The sequence below is a fragment of the Saccopteryx leptura genome, chromosome 2 (genome assembly GCF_036850995.1).
Source record: "Saccopteryx leptura isolate mSacLep1 chromosome 2, mSacLep1_pri_phased_curated, whole genome shotgun sequence".
NCBI lineage: Eukaryota > Metazoa > Chordata > Mammalia > Chiroptera > Emballonuridae > Saccopteryx > Saccopteryx leptura.
In genome coordinates this window covers 136,976,312-137,000,970 of record NC_089504.1, presented here as the reverse complement: position 1 = coordinate 137,000,970, position 24,659 = coordinate 136,976,312, and the positions used below count along the sequence as shown (strand labels likewise).

The 24,659-nt window shown below is 39.1% G+C and overlaps 1 protein-coding gene across 9 annotated transcripts in view; it reads left to right on the top strand.

Annotated features, from left to right (window-relative positions):
* Positions 1 to 24,659, top strand: part of CAPRIN2 (caprin family member 2) — a 41,448-nt gene that overhangs the window by 8,965 nt on the left and 7,824 nt on the right. For 8 of the 9 annotated variants that reach the window (XM_066368888.1, XM_066368887.1, XM_066368886.1 and 5 more), the window contains exons 4-14: positions 1,970 to 2,056; positions 5,337 to 5,575; positions 7,570 to 7,652; positions 9,674 to 9,841; positions 10,918 to 10,961; positions 12,167 to 12,838; positions 15,079 to 15,201; positions 16,702 to 16,783; positions 18,073 to 18,128; positions 20,317 to 20,421; positions 21,838 to 21,984. In XM_066368888.1, coding sequence (XP_066224985.1) covers positions 1,970 to 2,056; positions 5,337 to 5,575; positions 7,570 to 7,652; positions 9,674 to 9,841; positions 10,918 to 10,961; positions 12,167 to 12,838; positions 15,079 to 15,201; positions 16,702 to 16,783; positions 18,073 to 18,128; positions 20,317 to 20,421; positions 21,838 to 21,984 — 1,806 coding nt within the window. Of the gene's footprint in view, positions 1 to 1,969; positions 2,057 to 5,336; positions 5,576 to 7,569; positions 7,653 to 9,673; positions 9,842 to 10,917; positions 10,962 to 12,166; positions 12,839 to 15,078; positions 15,202 to 16,701; positions 16,784 to 18,072; positions 18,129 to 20,316; positions 20,422 to 21,837; positions 21,985 to 24,659 lie in introns of those variants that run through there. The other variant, XM_066368892.1, reaches the window with a different exon arrangement.

Genomic DNA, 24,659 nt, shown 5'->3' with positions numbered 1-24,659 from the left:
TCCTGGTACTTTATTCTGTGACTTGACCTTGAACTTTTCCCCCTCCTTCCTTTGCTTTTATTTTAGTAGCACTTGTGTGTTGCCCTTAAATCTGTTAGAATTGCTTTTTTTTTGTACCTTATAATAAATGTTATACTGTTATATTCTGAAGTTTGCCTTTTTCACTCATGTTTAGGATTTTTTTATTGATGCAAGTATAGCTATATATTATTCACTTTCCTCTACTCTGTAGTAGTCTGTAAATAGGTGGATGTTTGAGTTGCTTGCTTTTTTTTTTTTTTTTTTTTTTTTTTTTTCTGAAGTTGGAAACAGGGAGGCAGTCAGACAGACTCCCGCATGTGCCCGACTGGGATCCACCCAGCATGCCCACCAGGGGGCGATGCTCTGCCCATCTGGGGCATTGCTCTGTTGCATCCAGAGCCATTCTAGCATCTGAGGCAGAGGCCACAGAGCTATCCTCAGCACGTGGGCCACCTTTGCTCCAATGGAGCCTGGCTGCGGGAGGGGAAGAGAGACAGAGAGGAAGGAGAGGGGGAGGGGTGGAGAAGCAGATGGGCTTTTCTCCTGTGTGCCCTGGCCCAGAATCGAACCCGGGGCTCCTGCACTCCAGGCCAATGCTCTACCACTAAGCCAACCAGCCAGGGCCGAGTTGCTTGCTCTTATGTTTTGGTATTCTACTGTGAGCAATCTTAATGTGTGTTATGACACAGGTGTGAGATTTTTTTCAGGGTACATATTTATAGTGAACTTAATAAGTAAAAATGTCAAAAAATAAGTTTTCCAAAATTATTGTACCAATTTAGGCTAATACTGTACTGTTAGTAGAGAGGGGTTCCTATTACTTTGTACCTTTTAAAGATTTAGTATTATTAGACTTTTTAAAAAGAGCTTTATTGAGGTATCATAACATATCAGAAAATTAACCCATTGTAAGTTTAGAATTCAGTGTAGAGTTATGCAACTATCACAAGCAGCCAGCTTTAGAACACTTAATAACCCCTCCAGATTTCCTTGTGTGCCTTTATTTGCTTTCTATCATTATAAATTATCTTCTCTGGATATTTCTTTGAAATATGGCTTCTTTGATTTAGCATTATGCTTTTGAGCTTCATCTATGTTAATGGCATGTATCAGTAATTCATTTCTTTTTATTGCTGATGAGTTTCTTTGTATGATTATACTACATTTTGTTTATCCATTTACCAGTTGCTGGATATTTGGATTGGTTTTATTTGAGGGGAAGGGATAATTTAAGTTGCTATATAAATTTGCATACAAGTCTTTATGCGAACATACGTCTTCATTTCTTTTGGAAAGACATCTAGAAGTGGAGTGCTATACTATTTTAATTACGGAGGCTTTATAATATGTCTTTATCTGGTTGGAAATGTTCCCTACCTCGTTATGTTTCATAGTCACAATTGCTTCACTTCAGTTGTTCATTGATTGCTTGTCATATGTGCCTTGACCAGGCAAGCCCAGGGTTTTGAACCAGCGACCTCAGCATTCCAGGTCGATGCCTTGTCCACTGTGCCACCACAGGCCAGGCCTTTCTAAATTTCTTGAAGTTGCTTATTTCTCTGTTTGAATCTTCTCATTTTGCTACTTGTGTAATGTATTTGAGTAGTCATTGAATATTGAAAGAAATCCTGTTGGCTCTGTGCTCTTAAAACCCATAGGCTTCTCGGACCTTAGACTTTATAGATATGAATTCAGCCCTATCATCATCATTATCGTCATGATCATTATTATGGCTCAAATTTTTAGTATAAAAATTAAAAATTTAAATTTAAGGTTATATAACTTCTAAATACTCTTTCTATCTTTTTGATTATATTATATATAGTAAATGGCTAATTTATAAAGTCTTAAATCTCTTCTTACGTTTTTAAAGAACACTTCTTTTTTTCTTTTGAAATATTTGTACTTACAAGTTCACAGAACTGGTGTTTTTCCTTCTACCTGGTAGGAAGCAGTAGAGAAATATGAAGAAGTGCTACATAACTTAGAATTTGCCAAGGAGCTGCAGAAAACCTTTTTGGGACTCAGCCAGGATGTGAGTACGTTTTCTTTGCTTTTCCTAAAACCAGTTCAACCACTGATCTTGATGAAAATTTCAGTGTCTAATGATGGTATTTGGTTATCCTCCATCTAATTTCTGCCGATGTTTTATTGTGGATGGCCGCAGTGTGCGAGTGATAGGGCCCTAATACTTTTCTCTCCTGAAAATTGTGTTCTCTACCTTATACCATGCATACGGTGCCTGTCTATTTACATGCTTTTCCATGGCTGTAGTCTAGAGGTAGCTTCCAACACACCAAATTTCGTTATATAAGAGGTTATTTTTCCCTATTTGTACTGTAGCCCAGTGGTCCTCAACCTTTTTTGGGCCACGGACCGGTTTAATGTCAGAAAACATTTTCACGGACCAGCCTTTAGGGTGGGACAGATAAATGTATCACGTGACCGAGACAAGCGTCAAGAGTGAGTCTTAGACGGATGTAACAGAGGGAATCTGGTCATTTTTAAAAAATAAAACATTGTTCAGACTTAAATATAAATAAAACAGAAATAATGTAAGTTATTTATCCTTTCTCTGCAGACTGGTACCAAATGGCCCATGGACCGGTACTGGTCCACGGCCCGGGGGTTAGGGACCACTGCTGTAGACCTACTTTGATTTTAGGTGAAATGATCAAGTACTTGGGAGTGTGCCTTCATTAAACAAGACCCCGGTGCTCGTCTGTACCTACCTCCCAGCCTCGCAGCTTTCGGGCTGTCCTTTTACGAAGGGTTTTTTTCTTGTCAGACCTTTCCTATGATAGCCAGCTGTAGAGTTTCTGTAACATTTTCTTTCTTCCCTTCAAACTGAAGGGGAAAGCCTTTTTGTTCAGCCCAGCCACTTTTCTCTTTGTCTTTGTGATAGGAGCTCTGTCTCTTGGTACTGGGATTTATCATTCAACATCATGGTTCAAAAAATAATTTAGTTATCCAATACTGTTCGGTGATAGCAGTTTATACTTTCATATCTTCTTTCCAAAGCAGTCCTCAACTGGAAGAAGAGAAGAAAATGTAACCTGACTTCTTAGTTTCTACATAAATAAGGAGAAGTAGGCTCTTGTCAGTAATTTTTGTGACATGAACATCTGATTATCATCTAGGAGACAACATAGTTTCGTACTTGATTGACTCAGCAAACATATGAAGTCCTGTCATGTGTCAGGTTCTATGCTGGCACTTGTTATATATTGGTGATGAATAAATATATAGTCCCTTTCATCATGGTCTTGAAGCCCAAGGGGGGATATAGATTTATAGAGAAATAACCATTTACTGTAATAGCTACTTTGATGGGGAAGTTCGGGGTGGCCTGAGCTCATGAGGACCCCTAATCCGACTTGGGAGATGAGAGATCTGAGGGGACCGTGTGCTGCAGTCCTGAGGATGCCCTGGGCATCAGTTGCATTTCCCTTTACCTTATGAGACTGTGTCCAAGGGAAGCCCACTGTCTGGGAGAGCTCGAGTTGCCATCTTTATACGTTTCCTCCTCTCAAGCAGAATCTGAGAATCCTGTAGTAGTTTGGGTTGTCGTTGGTGTAAGTCCATACTGAAATCTTGGAAAAGATTTTCCGTGCCTTTGCCATCCCAAAGAAAATACCCTTATCCACCATAACCCCCAACCAGCCCGTTCCTCATTTGCAAAGTTTTATCTTCATTCCTTGTCCCTTGTCCCTGATGGAAACACATCAAATTTATTAAGTTGCTTTTATACCCTCTAGAAAGGAATTAATAATGCCATAATAAATCTTTTTCCTGAGTCCCCCCCCCCCATCTTTATCTGTTAGGATTTATGAACATACACCTTTTGTAGAGTTCTACTGATGCTGTGTCAAAGTAATTTTTTTATTTTTGTGACAGAGACAGAGAGACAGGAAGGGAGAGAGATGAGAAACATCAATTTTTCATTGCGGCACCTTAGTTGTTCATTGATTGCTTTCTCATATGTGCCTTGATGGGGGAGGGGGAGGGCTACAGCAGAGCGAGTGACCCCTTACTCAAGCCAGTGACCTTAGGCTTCAAGCCAGCTACCTTTGGGCTCAAGCCAGTGACCATGGGGTCATGTCTATGATCCCACGCTCAAGCCAGCAACCCTGCGCTCAAGCTGGTGAGCCCTTGCTCAAGCCGGCGACCTTTCGGGGTTTCAAACCTGGGTCCTCTGCATCCCACTGCGCCACTGATTGCTCTATCTATCCACTGCGCCACTGACTAGTCAGACTGTATGAAAGTAATTTAATTCATCTATTGGAAAGATTTTTTAGATTTTTTTTGTTTTCTTAATCCTTATACCTTTGAAAATATTCAATATGAAGGAAATATTACAATCAGAAAAACAACTCTAGGAAGAAAAAAACTTTTAGGTTTCTTAGTGGAAATAGGTATTACATTTTATTGTTGTTGTTTTTTTAAATGGAAGCCACTTTTGAGACCCATGTAGTAATGTCAGACTTTAAGGTATTATATAGTTTTGATCTGTAGAGTAAACATTGATATTCCATATGCATTTTGTCTGCTAAATATTGGAAGATACAGCTCCCACCAGACTGGCAGACAATTAAGAAAATACCTCTTAATTTCACTTTAAACCAAACCTATTTGCTGTGGTTGTTTATTGACACTCCATTTGTAAGGCATTTTATTTCTGTTTGGTTTTCAGTTCCTTATGCTTTAGCCAGTCTTTGGTAAACTGACCATTACCGTTCAGATGTTCTCCTCCTAGAACATGAGATAAAAAAAAAAAAAGTGAAGAATTTTCTTAAAATATCTGGTCTAAAAAGGCTTGATATACATAAATATGGAAAAGTAGAAGCTTGGGATTAATATGGACACGTGATAGGTACTTAGTTTCTTATCGTGGTGATATTAGAGGTGTTAGTTAGATATAGCTGGGCATTAGGAGTCAGATATTTGGACTCCCTTGGCTCCGGTCACTTGAGATAAACCAGTTTATTACTCAGTGACTTTAGCTGATAAAGGAAGCAGGGTTAAAGGAATTTACCTGTTTCACAGTCAGCGTTATATATATAGGGGTGGGCAAAAGTAGGTTTATAGTTGTAATACAAATAAAAAATACAATAATAATAATAAGACAAGAATAAACTCTGTGTTTTTGGGTACTCACAATTGTAAACCTACTTTTGCCCACCCTGTATATGAGATTTACCATTAATCTCAACTTTTTGGGATTAGAATTTTTTTTTTTTTTTTTTTTTTAGAGTACAGTTGCTAATATTAGGTGGTGGAGAGTTGTCAATATTAATTAGCATTTGTTTTAACAGCTACTTAAAGCTCAGAAGAAGGCCCAGAGAAGGGAGCACATGTTAAAACTTGAGGCGGAGAAGAAAAAACTTTGCACTATACTTCAAGTTCAGTATGTATTACAGAACTTGACCCAGGAACATGTACAGAAAGACTTGAAAGAGGGCTTGAATGGTGCAGTGTATTTGCCTTTAAAAGAACTTGACTACCTCATTCAATTTTCAAAACTGACCTGCCCTGAAAGAAATGAAAGTCTAAGGTAAGCTAATGAAAATATTTTTCTGAAATAGAACACATAACACTTTAGTCTAGCACATATATATACTCTGTGTGTGTGTATGTATTTTTTTAAGTGAGAGGAGGGGAGATAGACTCCCACGTGTGCCCCAACTGGGATCTACCTGGCAACCCCAGTCTGGGGCCGATGCTCGAATCAGCTGAGCTACCCTCAGTGCCTGAGGGCAATGCTTGGACCAATTGAGTCACTGGCTGCAGGAGGGGCAGAGGGAGAGAAGGGGGAGAGGGAGGGGAAGAGAAGTAGATGGTCACTTCTCTTGTGTGCCCTGATGGGAATCAAACCTGATACTTCTGCACACTGGGTTGATGCTCTGTCCACCGAGCCAAGCCTGCCCAGGGCCTAGTACATATATGTATTCAGTAATTAAGAAAACATTAATTTGATTTAATATGGGAAATGTTGGCTTGCCTAGCCTCTGAAAGGGTTGATAGACTAGGAGAAAAGTGGATTTGAATGACCTCATTAACATGCTTCGTTATTGTAACACTGATTTAAAAAAATATCTGATCATCAAGTTTTAACTTTATACAAGTATTAACCATAATATTAATTGTATATAATCTTAAAATTCTTTTTTGTAATTATCTCAGGCTGTTGTATTACCTGAGAGTCTTTGCCCTTTTACTGCCTTACATAAATGGAGGTAAATGAAGTTTAAGTTGGCCAGTATCATGAAAATTTGAAACTGAGAATTATTTGGTGTTTTTGTGCTGTGAATAAATAGACACAAATCAGATAATTTAAAATACAAAACCTTAGCAAACTGAGCCTACTCAATAACCCCCTACAATTTTCTGTTTTCTATTCTTGCTTTGATAGAATAAATTTGTTAATGAACAGATGTCTATGTTTTTGTTTTGTTAGATACAGGTATTCCAATGTGTTTCTGTTAGCCAGGTAAATGCAGGGTTAGAGTTCCACTGTTGTTAGAAATCAGCTTTGTATCTAATATAACTCTTTTTTTTTTTTTTTTCTGAAGCTGGAAACGGGGAGAGACAGTCAGACAGACTCCCGCATGCGCCCACTGGGATCCACCTGGCATACCCACCAGGGGGCAACGCTCTGCCCACCAGGGAGCGATGCTCTGCCCCTCCAGGGCATCGCTCTGTTGTGACCAGAGCCACTCCAGCGCCTGGGGCAGAGGCCAAGGAGCCATCCCCAGCGCCCGGGCCATCTTTGCTCCAATGGAGCCTCGGCTGCGGGAGGGGAAGAGAGAGACAGAGAGGAAGGAGAGGGGGAGGGGTGGAGAAGCAGATGGGCGCTTCTCCTGTGTGCCCTGGCTGAGAATCGAACCCGGGACTTCTGCACGCCAGGCCAACGCTCTACCACTGAGCCAACCGGCCAGGGCTAATATAACTCTTAATTACCTATAATAGACAGCCATATATATAACTATATATATATATATACACACACACACACACACACATATATATATATATACACACACACATATATATATTTCCCATTCTGATAGTTCATTATCATTACCTATTTGGTGTCTTCCTTCTCCTTCACTTTGGGGGATCAGGGGATTGGAGTTTACTTTAACATGTGAAATGTAAGTGAACACAATTTGAGCAATAAACTTTTTAAAGTTAAATGAAACTCTTAATATTTCCATTCTATTGTTTTTTCATTTAGGACATAGGCTTGATATTGATCCTAAATGATACCACATTGACAGCTTTAAACTCTTTGGTCTATTCCTTAATAGCTGCATTTGGTAAAAAATATTCATTTTGGTAGTTTTGAGGGAAAGTGCTTATACTTGAAATCCATAAATGGGCAGTTAGTCATCTTTTAGAAAGTTTGTCTTCATTTTCAAAGAATAAAAAATCAAAGTTAACATTGAATGCCTTGACTGTTTCTGGGTTAATTGTGTAAATTGCGTTGCTCCATATTATATACGTACCTCTAAAGCCACTTTGTTCTGCGCTGCTTTTCCTTGTCAGTGTTGAAGACCAGATGGAGCAGTCGTCCTTGTACTTTTGGGACCTTTTGGAAGGTAGTGAGAAAGCAGTGGTAGGAACGACATGTGAGTTTTCTCTACTCTGGGCTTATGCAGTAAATACTAAACTTGATTTCCAGCAGTTTACCATGATAGTGAGGACTGGAACTGTGTCAGTCCATCAGAACTTACATGTCTGCCAATAGAAGATTCATTCATTGGGAGAATGATCTCGGTTTAGTTCTACTGAAAGCAGTTGTTGAATAATTGCACTCATTAAAAGAGAACCTAGGGAGTTTTGAAGTGGAAAGTCACTATAACTTGGGAACCAGAGCTAAGGTCTAGTGCTAGCTTTAACACTAGCTTGACCATTTTGGGTTTCAGTTCTTTATTCTGCACAGCTGTACCTTAAATCCACACATTGTTCATATCAAGGCTTATTTACCAGCTCTGCCCAAGAAAATATGAATGGTTTGGTTACATAGTCTATTGGAGTATTGTTGTCTATTGATCTTGAAATGAGCTGGAGAGAAAAAGTTTGACGTTTTAAATAGACTCTCCACCAGTGACCCCAAGTACACATGGCTGGACATGAAGTACATAATTTTATGTACTAGTTTAGGATAATGAAAACTCATTTGAAGCTAGAAAACGTTTTTGTAATAGTGATTGCTTTTTAAAGAAAACTCTTAAGTATGTATAACTGTTACAAAATATCTGAATCTTTTCAAGTTTCAATCACAGATTTTTATTTCCTGGTTAGAATGCAAAATGATACAAATACTTTGGAAAATAGTTTGGCAGTTTTTTATATAAAATTAGGTGTACATTTAGGATATAACCAAGCAGTTATACTTCTTAGTTCCAAAGAGAACTGAAAACATATGTTCGTATAAGTATTTGTGCATGAATATTCATACCAGCTTTATTCATAATAGCCCCAAAATGAATACAACCCAGATGTATATCAACTGATAATTGGTAAACAACATGTGATCTATCCACACAGTGGAATCTACTCAGCAATAAAAAAAGGAGTGATGTACTCATACGTGCAACAATATGGATGAATCTCAAAATAATGATGTTGAGTGAAGCCAGACAAAACATGAGTACATATTGTATGATTCCATTTATATGAAATTCTAGAAAAGACATAACTAGAATGCTAGCAGGTCACTGGTTCCTGGGGAGTGGGGGGAGGGGTTGATTATAGAAAGGACATGGAGGAACTTTTTGAGTTGATGAAATGTTCTATATCATTGTTATGGTGGAAGTAATACCAGAAGTAATACAGCCATACTGTGCTCTTAAAATGGATGAATTTTGTTGTTTGTAAATCATATGTCAAAGTTGATTTTCTTAAAAATAAAAAAAAGATAAAATCTATGTCAAAGTACTTCTATGAAAGGAATAAGAGACCCAAATCAAGTCTGGGAAATCTGCTTAATTTGGTAATTATGTTTTTAGTGGATAGTAAAATGAAGTAGACGTTAGACTTATTTATGGTGCAGTGACTTTAAAGTCATTTTAAGATTTTTCTTAATCACCAAAGGGTGATGTGCTAGGAGTGACATTAAAGCATTACTCAAGAGTAAAGTCTTAATCATGGGATTTTGCAGTTTAACAATCCTTTAGAGATTGTCTAAGATAGGGTTTTCTTGTATGAGAAGCTTTTACTTCCCTAAAGCCTTCAATTACTTGGGGAAAATAGAGTAGTTGCTGGTTGTGATGTGGGAGCAGACAGAAGAAAGGACTTTTTCCTTGAGCTCAGGGAACAATGTGTGCTTTGGTAACATATTTGGGTCTTTGATAAAGATCTCTGACTTTAGTCATTTTTCAGAGAGTAGAATGGAGGCCCAGAGAAATGTCAGTGACTTGCTAAACTTTGGGATTCTGATCTTACCAATTTGTGTCGACTGAGCCTGCCATGGATATGGACTGCGTATTTACTTTCTGTGGTACTGACCAGTTCTTTGAATCCCCTCTAATGTAGAATGTTATAATGACATACTATAGTTAGGAAAAATTGTATTAGGATTTCTATTTCAAAGTTTTCTATGACCTTTTCATTGTATGATAACTAAGTCTTAATCACTTTTTCTTAGACAAACATATGAAAGATCTACTGTCTAAGTTGCTGAACTCAGGCTATTTTGAAAGTATCCCAGTTCCAAAAAATGTTCAGGAAAAAGCAGCATTGTTGGAGGAAGAAATGCTATTAAAATCAGAGAAAGACAAACAATTATTGAAGACTGAATCTGTCAAAGAGTCAGGTTTGTTGATATCTGTGAAATTCTGTACAGTGGTTACATTTTTAACACCCAAAATGAGTTAAAGCATTGTGAAATGATTGCCTTATTTTAATTGGTTAGTGTCTACATGCATGGAAATCTTTACTTGTGTAGGATGAGCCTCCATTTAGAAGACATCTGTAGGCTTTATTACTGTGACTTACTTCCTTTTATTAAGAGTGGACCTCAGCCGAAACATTAGGTTATACTTTGCTACCAGAGGGTACTGTTCACTGTCAAAATGAACAATGTTTATGGAGTTTGAATCTTTTTGTTAAACTATTAGTAGGTAATTTCATGTGAAATTGTCAAAAGTGTAAGTTCTGGTAGCATCCAATAGTGTAGTAGAACACGATTAAAAATGACCTGAGGTTAACGTGTTCAGGGAAAAAATTGCCAAAGTAAATAATAATATGTCCAGTAAAGGAAATATGCTCTTCAAAATTCTACTTTTCTTGGGTAAGAAATACTTTGAGTAAATGACACTTTTGCTTTTGTTTGTTGAAGCTGGATTTATTTAAGAAGTATCACTTTTAAGGAGGTAGTCCACACAGAGGTCTGGAAACCACTAGCAAGATTCAAATCATTTCTCATGTCCACTTCCTCTTAGTTCTTACTACTAAGTCCAGTGCTTCAGTATCTCACTCCCTCATCCTCTCTCCAACCTTAAACTGGCTTGTATGAGGCCTTTAAGGGCTATATTTCAAGCTGAGGTGACTAATTTTTACCCCATGGGACCAGAGCTATACTTCCAACTTGGAAGAGGCTGTGTTTGTGGGTGAGAGGAAATAGTCTTATTTTCAACCAGAAATCAGTTTTTAACTGTAACTTGGCTTCAGAAAAGTATCTTATATGAAGAGAGCTATTAGCTTCACCTAGCCTTAGACCACAAGCTTTTGACCAACTAGCAAAGTGAAAATTCCTCCTGTGAATGTACTTAATTTTACTATCCTTTTTCTCTAACTCTTCTGAAATGTTGCTGGAAAGGATTTCTTGTAATCAGTCAGAAAACTTTGATTTACCTAGTGTTTATTCAGTATTCCTTTTTATCTTCCCAGGGTCTCTTGTGGAACTTTCACAGGCAGAGATACAACCACAAGAGGTAAGGTCCTGAAGGTAGTTTGCTGATTTTGGTGTCCGAGCTTTTGTGTGCCATGGAGCTAGCCTGCTCAAACTTGGATCCTGGCTTTGCAGTTTGCTAGCTTTGTGACTTTAGGCAAGATCTAGCCCAGCTGTGTCTGTCATCCTCATGCTTAAGATTGGGGTGGTGGTGGTAATAATAATACCTAATGTGGTTATTGTGAGGATTAAAGGAGTCAGTTTAACTGAATTACTTAGAATTTGGCCTGGCACACAACTGCCTGTGTTGGCTGTTGTTGTAGTTTTTGGCCCTTGTGTTAGAATTTATAAATGGGTATAGGCCTGACCAGTGGTGATGCAGTGAATAGTGTGGACTTGGGACCCTGAGGTTTCAGGTTCTGGACTCTGAGGTCGCCAGCTTGAGCACAGGTTCACTAGTTTGAGTGTGGGATCATCGACATGATCCCAAGGTCTTTGGCTTGAGCAAGGGGTCACTGGCTCGGCTGGAACCCCTCAAGTCAAGGTAGTTATGAGAAACAATCAGTCAACGATTAAAGTGATGCAACTACGAGTTGATTCTTCTCATTCCTCTCCCTTCTTTTCTTTCTCTCTCTTGCTAAAAAAAATGTAGAATTTTGCTCTGTAAATTTTACTCAGATTAATAACAGAAGTGGGTATTGGCTCTTTCTGAAGTGACATTGAAATTCATAGATGCTGAAAAGAATGGAAGAGGCAAGATCATAGTATTGATCGATATATAATGGAAATAAAAGTCTGGTAAGTCAGGAAACATAAGGCTTAAGGTTAAACAGTATAACTTTGTGTCATTGGGACTACCCTTTGTCTTAAGGGTGTCAGGTGGGTAGTCAGGAATACAGACTTTGATACTTAAGAAGTAGCAATCTATATTTGACTCACCTGAGACTGCTAAGAACTGTGCATCATGATGCCACATTTGCTTGATTCGGGCTCTTTTATCAAGGTTATTATGAATCTGCAAGTCAAGTATAGATTGCTACTTTTCAAATATCAAAGTTTGTATTTCTGTTAACTGAGGGAAAAGGAATGGACAAGCAAATCGGACAGTCTTTTTAAGTAGAATCATGATGGAAGTTTCCGGTTAGCACAATGGTTTGTACCAGTGGGCATAGGAATACTGAGAGTTCATTGTTCCCCTCAGGTCTCCTATACATTTTGTGATACAGTACATTGTTTTCTCTGATCTAGTTTCTTAACAGATGCTATATAACAGAAGCAGATTATTCAAGCAAACAGGATGAAGAGCAGTCTTGGGAAGCAGATTATGCTAGAAAACCAAATCTCCCCAAATGTTGGGATATGCTTACTGAAGCAGATGGTAAGGAGAAGAAACAGGAATCCCTGAAGTCCTGGGAGTCTTCTGTTAAGCACCAGGAATTAGCAAAGCCTGCAGTTTCCTTAGGACAGAGGCAACAAGAGATTGCAAAACTCAGGGCCACTGTGCAGGAAGAGGAGAAGCAGGATATCGCCAAACCCAAGCTAATTCCTAGACAGTGGAAACAAGAAACTCCTACATCCGAGGCAGGACGCATTCAAGAGGGACAGAAGAAGCAGGAAACACCAAAGCCTTGGCCAGTGCAGCCTCCAAAAGAGCAGGCTCCAAAGAAGCCAACTGCAAAGTCTTGGACACCTTCTCTGCAGAGTGAACAGGACAGCAAGCCGTGGACCACTCCCGGGCATGAAGAGCAGGCTTCAAGGCAGCCGGAGACTCCGAAGTCCTGGGAAAACAATGCGGAGAATCAGAAACACCCTTTCACGCAGCAAGCCCAGATCTCTCCAGCGTCCTGGGGAGCAGCTGCAGGAAGCCTCATACCAAACGACCAGCTTCTGCCCAGGAAGTTTAGTGCCGAACCCAAAGATGTGAGTTGATCTGTGTCAGTCTGCTGCTGGCAATGTAGACATGTATGGATAAGGAGTTGTGGTAACGATAGCTCGTTGGTTTTCTTGAAAAAATAGAAATCAACAAAAACCCATGTTAAATTAATGTATACGATATTTCCCTTAACTTTTGAATGTGTAATTTATGGTTTTCCCTTGAAAATTGGAAGTACAACCTAGTCTGTTGAGCCTCACCTGAGATGAAATTTTCAACCACAAGAAAATATTATTTTAATGCTCAAGATTTAATGACATGATATGCTCTCAAAATAGTGGATAGTTGACACAAGACCATAATGTGAACAAGTGTAAATGCATGTCACAGGTGGGAGACTTACGGAATATTTCACTTCTCTTCTACCGGCGCACGGGTGTGACTGACAGAAGTGAACGTTTTTCTGTATTGCTTCTCTTTAACTCATTTGTAGGCACCCAGATATTCTCGTAGTTGGGGAACGGTCTGAATTATTTTTCCATTTCTGTTTCAAAATAAGGATTCTCAGGAGATAGACACTGTAGGCATGAAATATTCTGCAACTAGGGTTTGGAGTATGAGATGTAGCTCAAACGTAAGGCCTCATTCTGTTCATGACAACCTGTTTCAGGAAGCTAAGAAGGCTTATAATGAGTAATCCTTGGCTACAATGCGAGTTAGTGTTAACTTTTTAAAAAATTATAATTTACATACTATTGTTTAAATGCAAACTTGGTGCCACCGTGATTGCCAAGAAATGCGAACCCTCCTCCTCCTCCCTGCGTTCTTCATTTCCAGTAGTTCCAGTGCCATGTAGCTGAAGATTTTCTGATAACCCTTTGGTCCTCTGACGGTGTGAGAAACATTCTGCTCGGGGAAATCAAAGCGTTGTATTTTATAAATAAATTACTCGTACCTTTGTTCTTCCTGGGAAGAAAATTTTAAGACTGACTTGTCTCCTTTTGCTCTCCCTTCTTCCTCTTTTTCTTCAAGTGCTGATATTAATTTTAGCTTCTTCCTGACCCAGCAGAAGATTGATAGCCTTATTTCATTAATCAGATATCACACACAGAGATTATTATATGTCAACCATGTTGAGAGACTTGTATTTAAAACCCTGTTTTATACTTTAATAAAGCTGCTTAAAAAAAAAACCAACTTAAAATTCCACTGGGTATCGAATAGCAATGCTGAGCCTTTACCATACCATAATTTTAATACCATGCTATTTGCTGAATTATTTAAGGTCAGGCATGTTTAGTTGGAAAGGTCAGAACTTATTTAATTTGCTTTTATGGCACAGACGGCATTATACTGAAGTTGCAAGGTCTTTCAGCGACTGAGAGGACACGTCTGTGTACAGTAGTGTCTGTCTGTATCTGTCTTGCAATCTCAGCTGTCTAGAGCTGTCTAGTAAGTACAGTCAAGGGCAAAATAACGTTCAAAAGCAAAAGACTAGATAATATGAAATTAAGCACTAATGCTCATACTTTTTTCTCCTTAAAGAGCTTTTCACTTATTCACTTAGGGTCTACTCTGATTTTATATGATACATTGACAAATTTAGCTGTGCGACCTGAATAAAATGAAAGCTGGAGAAGAGGCACTGGTAGAGAGAGACGTGCTGACAGCTGTAAGAAGTAGCTGCAAACGTTAGGTCTAATTCAGGGTGTGCAGCAGTCGGAAGCAATTTAGCATGAGGCCTAGCCACCTTATAAACTCCAATAGCCCCTCAGAGTATACTTACTTTATATATATAATATAACATGCATTTCCTCCATTCTAGGATGTATATGTATACATTTTTACATCTTAATGTTTCTGAACTCAGATACAGCTTAAAAATGGGATGTGTAGTTAATGTGGTAGAAGTAATTTTTTTCCTAAGAAAAGAATAAGTCATTGGTATGTCTTATGATCATTGACCATCTTATCCTAGAAGACATATGGTAACTGATGTCCATAGTGAAAGAACTTCCTGTCAAGGACGTCCTGTTATTTTGAGTCACCCCTCAAAAAAGGATGTTTGAGGAAGACTTCCATTAAAGTTGTTTTGAAGGGGGAAAAAGTGTTTAAAGTTCAATTAAATTATTTAAAATATATATTTGGAAATTTTTGCAATAACTCTGGTAAATGAGCATTGCTCTGTATTTTGGTTTCAGTTAGGCGTAACGATAGGCTGAGTTTTCCGAGTTCGGTTATTGAATTTGAATTTTACCCTTGATGACAGTGTGGGTCTGTCTTGCAGGTGCCTAAGCCAGTGCACCAGCCCGCAGGCTGTTCCTCTGCCCTTCCAAAGGACCCAGTGCTGAGGAGAGAGAAACTGCAGGCTCTGATGACCCAGATCCAGGGAACCTGTAACTTTATGCAAGTATGAGTCACTACTAAATAAATCTTAAGTGATGTTCAAGGGGCTACTCGCTTCTAACCTGAAGCCTTGTAATGAAGTTGTTAAGAACGTAGATTTTGGTGTCCAAATGAGTTCAGATTCTGGCTCTGTCACTTGTTGGCTCTGAGAGTTTAGGCAAGTTAGTTAAGTCTCTGCCAAGCAGATCATCATTAGTTTTCACTGAGATTGTGAGAACTTACACTATGCTTGGTACTCTGGGAAATGCCTTTGGATGTAGAAAATCAGAAGACATTCATTGTCTTTAGGAGTTTATATTCCAGTTGTATAAGATTGTGAACTTGGGTTTAGTCAATAGTTAAATTCTGTTCCACAGACTCTTACAGAATTTCAGAATAGTGTGATATTACTGAGGTCTAAAGTAAACAAGGTATTTTGCGTAGTGAAAAGATCTTTGCTTTGGAATTTAGACCCATGTTTAAATCCCCCTTCGACCAATTCAACAGCTGTAGAATCTATGGCAAGTTATTTAGCTTTCAACCCTCTACTTATTTTTAAAACGAGGGAATTGCTTATTCCTTCAGATTATTTTAAGATAAATAACAGAACGAAAATGATCACTGCAAGTGTGTAGCTTAAGTACTCAAAGTGTTGGAAACATTTCTGGGAGAACCAAAATGGGCAGAAGGCAGAATAGGATGGTTTCTCACCATGAAAGTGTTTAATAACATGAGTAGTTTAGTGGTTAAGATAAGATAATTAGGCCCTCTCGTTGTTTGGGTTTAATAAAAATGAGGGTTCAGGCCCTGGCCGGTTGGCTCAGCGGTAGAGCGTCGGCCTGGCGTGCAGGGGACCCAGGTTCGATTCCCGGCCAGGGCACATAGGAGAAGCGCCCATCTGCTTCTCCACCCCCCCCCCTCCTTCCTCTCTGTCTCTCTCTGACCCTCCTGCAGCCAAGGCTCCATTGGAGCAAAGATGGCCCGGGCGCTGGGGATGGCTCCTTGGCCTCTGCCCCAGGCGCTAGAGTGGCTCTGGTCATGGCAGAGCGATGCCCCGGAGGGGCAGAGCATCGCCCCCTGGTGGGCAGAGCATCGCCCCCTGGTGGGCAGAGCATCGCCCCTGGTGGGCGTGCCGGGTGGATCTCGGTCGGGCACATGCGGGAGTCTGTCTGACTGTCTCTCCCCGTTTCCAGCTTCAGAAAAAAAAAAATGAGGGTTCAGTATATACTAGTACTAATGCCTTTGTTTAAGACCTCAAGTCAGGAGTTTTATTTTCCAGGTCAGGCCTTAGATTACTATGGTAGTTTTAATACTTGACACAATCTTAAAGTTTGACAATTACCAAGATTTTAATTTTAACTTAATTTCTGCTCTGTAAAGACCTAACTTATTAACCTTTTGAGATAGTTATTAGCTAGGTTCCTATAGTTAATAAGCTATGGACAACATCATGAATAATTTAATGCTAATAGCTCTGAAATGGATAATCTTTGTTTTAATTTATTATTTAAAAACTTGGCTTTAGGAATCTGTTCTGGATTTTGACAAACCTTCAAGTGCAATTGCATCATCACAGTCACCTTCAGCTGCTCCGGGCAGCCCCGTAGGTATGTAATCATTCTTAAGACTTGGAACAAAGAGCCACAGGTCTAGCAACATTAGCGTACTGAACTGACCTGTTCATGTTTTGGAGAAAGTCTCCAGACGGGTGAATGGAAATGCATATTAGTGTGTTTGCAATGTTTTATGTTCTCATAGTTTTCTGACTAAAACTTGCTTGACTCTTTTTGACTTTATAAATTTAGCCTTGAGGCTTTTGGATCCTGACAATGAGTGAAATGACCTCAGTGATATTTAGTACACTGAGTAATGTAGTGATTAATGATGGAGCCTCGATTTGAATCTGGTCTGATGCTTCAAACTTTAGGTCTTTTGCTCTACACTACTTGATCTCAAAGGAAGTAAGCAAAGACATAGTCCAGCCGTAGTAAAAAAGTATACACCAACTAGATTATACAGTAATTCCTGGGTGAAGTAAGAAACAAATAGAGCAATTAAGAAAAGCACAGTAATAGGTAATAAGAAGAAAGAAGGACATTAATATACGTGATCAAAGAAGAAAAAAACTGAAGAGACAGACAACTCAGCTAAGATTTCTTTGAAACTTGGAACTTACGTACATCAATTATTCATGATAGCTCAGTTTATTTTTCAGATTGCTATTACCTGTTATTTACTTATTTATTTATTTTAGTGAGAGGAGGGGAGGCAGAGACAGACTCCTGCATGCGCCCTGACTGGGATCCACCCAGCAAGCCCACTAGGGGGCGATGCTCTGCCCATCTGGGGCCCTTGCTTTGTTACAACCAGAGCCATTTTTTAGCGCCTGAGGTGGAGGCTATGGAGCCATCCTCAGTGCCCCAGGCAAACTTGCTCCAGTTGAGCCATGGCTGCAGGAGGGGAAGGGAAGAGAGAGAGAGAAGTGAGAAGGGAAGAGATGGAGAAACAAATGGGCACTGCTCTGTGTGCCTTGACCGGGAATCAAACCAGGGAATCCACACACTGGCTGATGCTCTACCACTGAGCAACCGGCCAGGGCCTATTACATGTTATTTTTAAAAGTCATATTGCTATTCTTTTGGAAGCCTTGTAATGCTGCTTTTGCCCATTTAATCTTAAAATATTATGTATCACAGATGGGACTAGTATTCTCTTTTTCTCCAATCCTCTCAGACTCTTTGTAGAACTCTAATAGAAAATTCACAATGGACTTGAGACCTAGTTTTTTTCAGATACTGCTTTTCTAATTTTTTGTAGGTATAAACTTTAGGTTCCACTCAGTTGATATGCATACACTTTTCTCTCAGTAGTTTACTGTTGGTTTCACTCTCTGCAGCATCTACAGAACAAAATCTATCCAGTCAAAGTGATTTTCTTCAAGAGCCATTACAGGTAACTTCCCCAAATTAATCTTTCACTTTTCTTTGCTGTTCGGGGAAGAAACTCTTGCTTTAGCAAGAATGATTAGACTGGTGATTCTAATATACATGTCTAGTTTTTTAGATTAAATACAGCTAGTCCTCGAAAGATTCCCAGATGACTGTGGGGAAGACATCAATTATAATAGAGAAAAGTAGTTGACTTAGTAAGGAAAGAATAAACCTAAAGAATTCAGAGGTGCCTTGAATCTTACTTTGCTACTGGGCTATCTAAGTAACTTAATATATCAGCATAATAAAGAGTCTAAAGAAAGAAACTAGTTTTTAAACTCATGGTTAGCCAATCCCCCCACCTGACACACAATAGTTAACAATCCAAGGAACTAATTTCCACAGAACACATTAAGAGGTATAAAGGGACCAGACCATTGAGATCTGTAAATACCACATTGCATTTCCATCAGTAGTAAATTCAAGGTTCTCTGTGTTCTGGTCATCACCTTTTTAAAAAAAAAAATTCTTTGGATCTCACTGAAAGCCTTATTGGCAATTTTCTTGACAGTAGCTGCTTTGACAGTAGGTTATATACAATATTTTGACCAGGTGGGTCAATAATTGTCTTCTCTTCCAAAAACTTCTGAGTATATATTGCTTACAGTGATTTCTATTTGGTTTGATAAGGTCCAGCTCAATTTTCAAAATGGGTTTGTTGAGCAAGCTCTCTCACCCCAGTCACTGCTATGAGTAACGAGCTCCGTTTTATCCGTTCTTGCTGTTAGGGTTCTCTAGGAGGCTTTCAACTGACAAATTATTATTTATTTTTTGAAAAGCCACCAGTCTAGTTCTAGTAGTTCTGGTCTGTAATGTTTTATTTACTCACCAATACTTAAAAGAACCTTCAACTGGTGTACTTAGCAATAATTTGGAATCAAGAATTGTCATAATTTCTGAATAAATACTAATGTAAAAAAGTTTTTATCTTTTTTGTTAAGTAAACATTTTAACTAAAATTCAAGTCTTTTAAAGCTTAGCTATCAAGTTGCCTGAGTTGCCTTAACTTGGTATCTGTGACTCTGTGGCTGGAGAATTTATGTCCCTACAACAGCCAGTCCCACTTACTTAGGCCAGTTGTTGATGAAAGGGCCAGAAGAAAAGCCTAGTCTCATGATAGCTCTAATATAATGGCCAGATCTATATTGTACCTATTTATATATTTCATTACCTAAAATGTTCTAAAGGATATCAAAAATTATTTTTCCATGAGGCCTTTTTAAAACTTGGTTCTCATCTCCTTCCCAAGAAATGCTGTATCATGATGAACCCTTCTTGGAAGGTCACTGAAACGTAACTGGTTCGATATTGGTTACCATTAGTTCTAGTTCACCCGTTTTATTACTTGGGCTTCTGAGAACCACATCAAAGCATTGAGATAAAAAGAGGAGATTCACTGATAATTCAGACCTTGTGATTGCTAGGTTTTTATGGGCCTCTCATATCTGTTAACCTGTTTTACCAGAGACTTCCTAACCATTCTCTTAGCTTTTCTTTGGTTATAGTTGTCACAGCCTTAGTTCCTACTCTGCTTTCCCCCAGTTTTTATTTTCTAAATATTATTAGCTTTAATTTTTTTGTTAGAATGTTGATGCCATTGTGTCTGTAGAGCTTATCCTTTCTACCTGTATTTCTACCTGCCTCTTTAAGACACGGCGAGCGTCCAGAGTAAAAGCATACCGTGACACGTGGCAGAGCTGTGCCTAGTGTTAGATGTGCCCTGAGCTCCTCTTCCAGGGAACTGCTGTTGAGTGCCAGGTTGAAAATCTAGCCTTGGTCTCCAGGCCAAGAATGTTGATAAGCGAAGATGGGATTAGATGTGTGGCCTTGGTGACCAGGCCTGGAAAGGCAATGTAGCTGACTACTTGGGTTTGAATCTCGGCTCTGCCACTGAATTTTGGTGTAATCTTGGGAACATTGCTTAATCTGTCTTTGCCTCTGCCTAATTATCAATAAAATGGGAATAGTATATAGTAGCCACCTCACAGGCTTATTGTTGGACTGATGAGTTGCTAGGTGTAAATGTTTAGCATAGTGTTTGACACTAGTGGGTACTCAGTAAGAGTATCATATTAGGCAGCCCAAGGCCCAAAAACTATAAAGTGAACAAAATGTGTCTATGATAATGTCTTATGTCCTCCTGTGTCTAGGCTGCTTCCACTCCAGTTACCTGTAGCTCAAACGCTTGCTTGGTCACTACCCATCCGGCTTCCACGGGATCTAACACAGACTTTGTGACCTCAGAGGCTCCTGAGGTAATGACAGAGCATCGTCTTAATTTCTTTTCTGTCTTAAAGAATAGCATAACCAGCTTATTTTATGAAATACAGGCATGACTGTTTGAATGATTTAACATTTATACTGTATCACCGTATTGCTTTCTGTAGATGTTGTGGTCCTGGAACTTACACAGGCAACTTGACTGGGACTTCGCTATATAAGTAGACTCACAGAGTATTGCTTTATCACATACACTAACTATGTCCAGGCCGCTGGTGCCAAAAAAGATGAAAAGTTCTAGGTGGGATTAGGTCAGGTTTCTTGCTAGATTTATATTAAAGGAATCCTTAGAACAAAAATATTTTTATTCATATAACTGTGAAGACTTAGTAACTTTGTAGTGTTACTGTTAGCACTTACTCAATTGGAATAATTTACATTCTCTTTTTGGCTAATTTTGTCAAAAGTATTTTACAGTATTATGTTTGTGCTTTCAATTCTAAAGTGATAGTTTTTGCTAATAAATTTGAACAAATTCTTATAGGTATAGGCAAGATAGGATGATTTTTTAAACTAATATAGCTACTCTTAGATTTCATTTTATTTTATTTATTTTTTGGTTAACTATTATTCAAGAATATGTGTTTTTTTTTAAGTGAGAGGAGGGGAGATAGACTCCTGCATGTACCCCAACTGGGATTCACCCAGCAACCCCTATCTGGGGCCGATGCTCGAATCAACCTAACTATCCTCAGTGCCTGATGCCTATGCTCAGACTAAACCAGCTATCCTCAGTGCCCAGGGCCAACACTTGAACCAATTGAGCCACTGGCTACAGGAGAGGAAGAGGGACAGAAGTGAGAGAGGGAGGGGAAGAGGAGCTGATGGTCACTTCTCCTGTGTGCCCTGATTGGAGATTGAACCCCAGACGTCCACACGCCAGGCCGATGCTCTATCCACTGAGCAAACCAGCCAGGGCCAAGAATATATATTTCTTATAGCAGTGATTTTCAACTGCCAGTCCACAGACCAGTGGTGGTCTGCCAAAAATTTTGTGCTGGTCCGTAATGTGATTTTCTTAACCCAAGATTTTTCTAAAGCCTAAATCTAATGTATAAATGTGCACTAATATTAGATTGTTAACTTAATGGAAAATACCATTTCAGGGTTTGAAAAGGACTAGACACTCATGAAAAGTTCAGTCTCTTTATCTGTTAGACTGATTATTAGTAAGACTCTTTCACTTAGTCAGCAAGCTGTGTAAAGCAAATGCTAGTGTGCATCCTCAGCAGATGAGATTTGAAATTGTAAGCAGAAGCTATTCTTTTGCATTCCTGTGTCCAGTTGTCATCCTATAGAACTTGCTGACTTGTGTTAGCTTGGGGTTTAGTGTATGCTAACTGCTTATGGTACTGTGGATGATTGGCTGACGCTGCATTTCTCCTCCCCAGGCAGCAGTTCCCCCAAGCAAGCAACCGTCTTCATTAGTGTCTTCAAACCCTCCCATATCAAAGGGCCCTGAACCGGGCTTCCGCTCACCTCCAGCAAGTAGTAGTTCAGTAACTATTAACACAGCGCCCTTTCAAGCCATGCAGACAGTGAGTATGAAATGCGAATGATGATTGCAATTCATTATTTCTGTTCTTGAGTACTATGTGAATAGATTTGCCATATGTTTTACTTTTATGTGGGCTGGTAGAATCTACATTTGTCCAGTGGAAATATTGTTTATGGTGGAAGGGTATTAAAGCCAAAGCCTCAAGAATTTTGAATGAATGTCTTATCAGATCATTTTCCCTTCTATGAAGATTGAGTAGCAGGCTAAGCTGAGGGACCCTTATTAAACAAATGAACTGTGTGTGTGAGAAATATAATTTTGTATAAACATCTTAATAATACTAACCATTTCTAATATCACCCTAGTGATGTTCCATAGCCTCATAACCAGACATAGAGGACACATACCATTCCTGGGTGTTCTTTCATTGTTGAAACTTTCATCTTGATCTCATACAAGTTTTTAGAGAATTGTTCAGATATGTGTGGTATTTTAGATTACATAAATTACAAATTGTAGTTTAAAATTTTTTATGATACTATTATAACCAGGTTTGTATGTTTATTCTCCAAACACAGAATAGTTTAAAACATTTCTTGAGAAAAAACCAGAAGTCTTTGTTGATAAGTACCTTCCCTGATGGTGCTTAACGTCCCACTCCTGGTCCTTGGAGTGATGGTGGCGGGTGAGGCTAACGGAATGGCAGTGGAAGGTGGGCACAGTGCAGAGGCATTGACTGGTGAATGCAGACACCTGAATTCACTACTCTTATCACTTCCTGCTTGGCCACTTAGAACAGCTTCATTTCTTTTCTTTCCCTCTTTCCCTGTCGGTCCATCCTGCACAGTATTGCCACATTGGTTTTTATTAACTTTTTACTATTCCTAATTAAAAGCAAACAATGTTTCATTACAGAATGAAATTGAAAGTCCGTTGCCTGAGATCGCTGGTTCGAAACCCTGGGCTTGCCTGGTCAAGGCACATATGGGAGTTGATGCTTCCAGCTCCTCCCCCCTTCTCTCTCTGTCTCTCTCTCTCCTCTCTAAAAATGAAAAAAAAAAAAAAGAAAAGAAAGTCCGTTGCCCGACACTCAGTAACTTCTGAAGTCTGGTATAACCTGACAGACTAGTCCCTGTGTTTGTACATTCTAGCCACAATACATTTTTGCTCATGCCAGTAGATTTTCTTCACCTGTGTGAATTCTATCCAGTATAAACTGATGTTAATTCATTTGTTCATTTATTCCCATTCATTCATTCATTCATTCATTCATTCAAAAACCAGGTAGTTATGGAGCCAGGCACTGTTCTTAAGTTACTGGGGTAGTAATAATGAAAAAGAGACAAGTCTTTATACTCAATAATCTTAATGGTTTTTGTTTTTTCTTATGGAGGCGTAGGGCTAGAGGGAAATGTATATGTGGATATGACACATCAGGTGCTATGTGTTGTTAGGAATAATGCATCAGGATAAGGAGGCTAGAAAGTAATAGAAGTGCTATTTATAGACAGTGACAGTAACCAGAGTCTGGGCAGGACATTGTGAGCCACGTGACAGAAATTCAGTACACTGCAGGTTTTTTTCATTTACCTTTAGTTTTTGAAAGACTACCCTTTTCCCCTACTTAGCTTTCGTGCTCAATGAGTATTATTATGATAGCATAGTACTATGCAGGAAGATTAACGTTTTTTATTGTTTTATATTTTTCCAAAGTGAGAAGTGGGGTGTGTGTGTGTGAAAGCAGACAGACTCCTGCATGTGCCTGTGCCTGACCAGAGATCACTGGCATGCCCACCGGGGGGTCATACTCAGCCCATCTGGGGTATTGCTTCGCTACAATTGGAGCCATTCTAGCGCCTGAGGTGGAGGCCATGAGCCATCCTCAGTGCCTGGGCCAACTTTGCTCCAATGGAGCCTTGGCTGCAAGAGGGGAAGAGAGAGATAGAGAGAAAGGAGAGGGGGGAGGGTGGAGAAGCAGATGGATGCTTCTTCTGTTTGCCCTGGCTGGAAATCGAACCCGGGCTGACGCTCTACTGCTCTACTGCTGAGCCAACCGGCCAGGGCCAGAAGATTAACTTTTGTACTTGTTTAAATTCTACTAGCAATCAAATAGAAGCTTTTTTGTTTGTTTTTGTTTTTTACTATTGTAAAATATGCACAACAAAATGTACTGTTTTAACTATTTTTAAGTGTATAATTTAGTGGCATTATGTATATCCACACTGTTGTACAACTATTACCACTGTCTCCAGAATTTTTTCATCATCTCAAACAGAAGCTCTGTATTCATTAAACAACAACTCCTTATTCCTCCCTCTTCTAAGCCCTTGGTAATCTCTATTCTACTTTCTGTCTCTGAATTCACTTATTCTAGGCACCTTGTGTAAAGGAATCACAATATTTGTCCTTTTGTATCTGGCATATTTCACTTGACACAATGTTTTCAGAACTCGTTTATGAGATAGCATGGATCAGAACTTCATTTTTTCATGGGTTAAGTAATATTCCATTGTATGTATATTCCACATTTTCTTTATACATTCATCTGTTGATGGACACTTGAGTTCCCACCTTTTGGCTATTGTGAATAATGTTGCTGTGAACATTAGTGTACAAAATACCTACTTGAATCCTATTTTCCATTCTTTTGAGTATACACCTAGCGGTGGAGTTGCTGGCTCATATGGTAATTCTGTGTCTAGTGTTTTGAGGAAC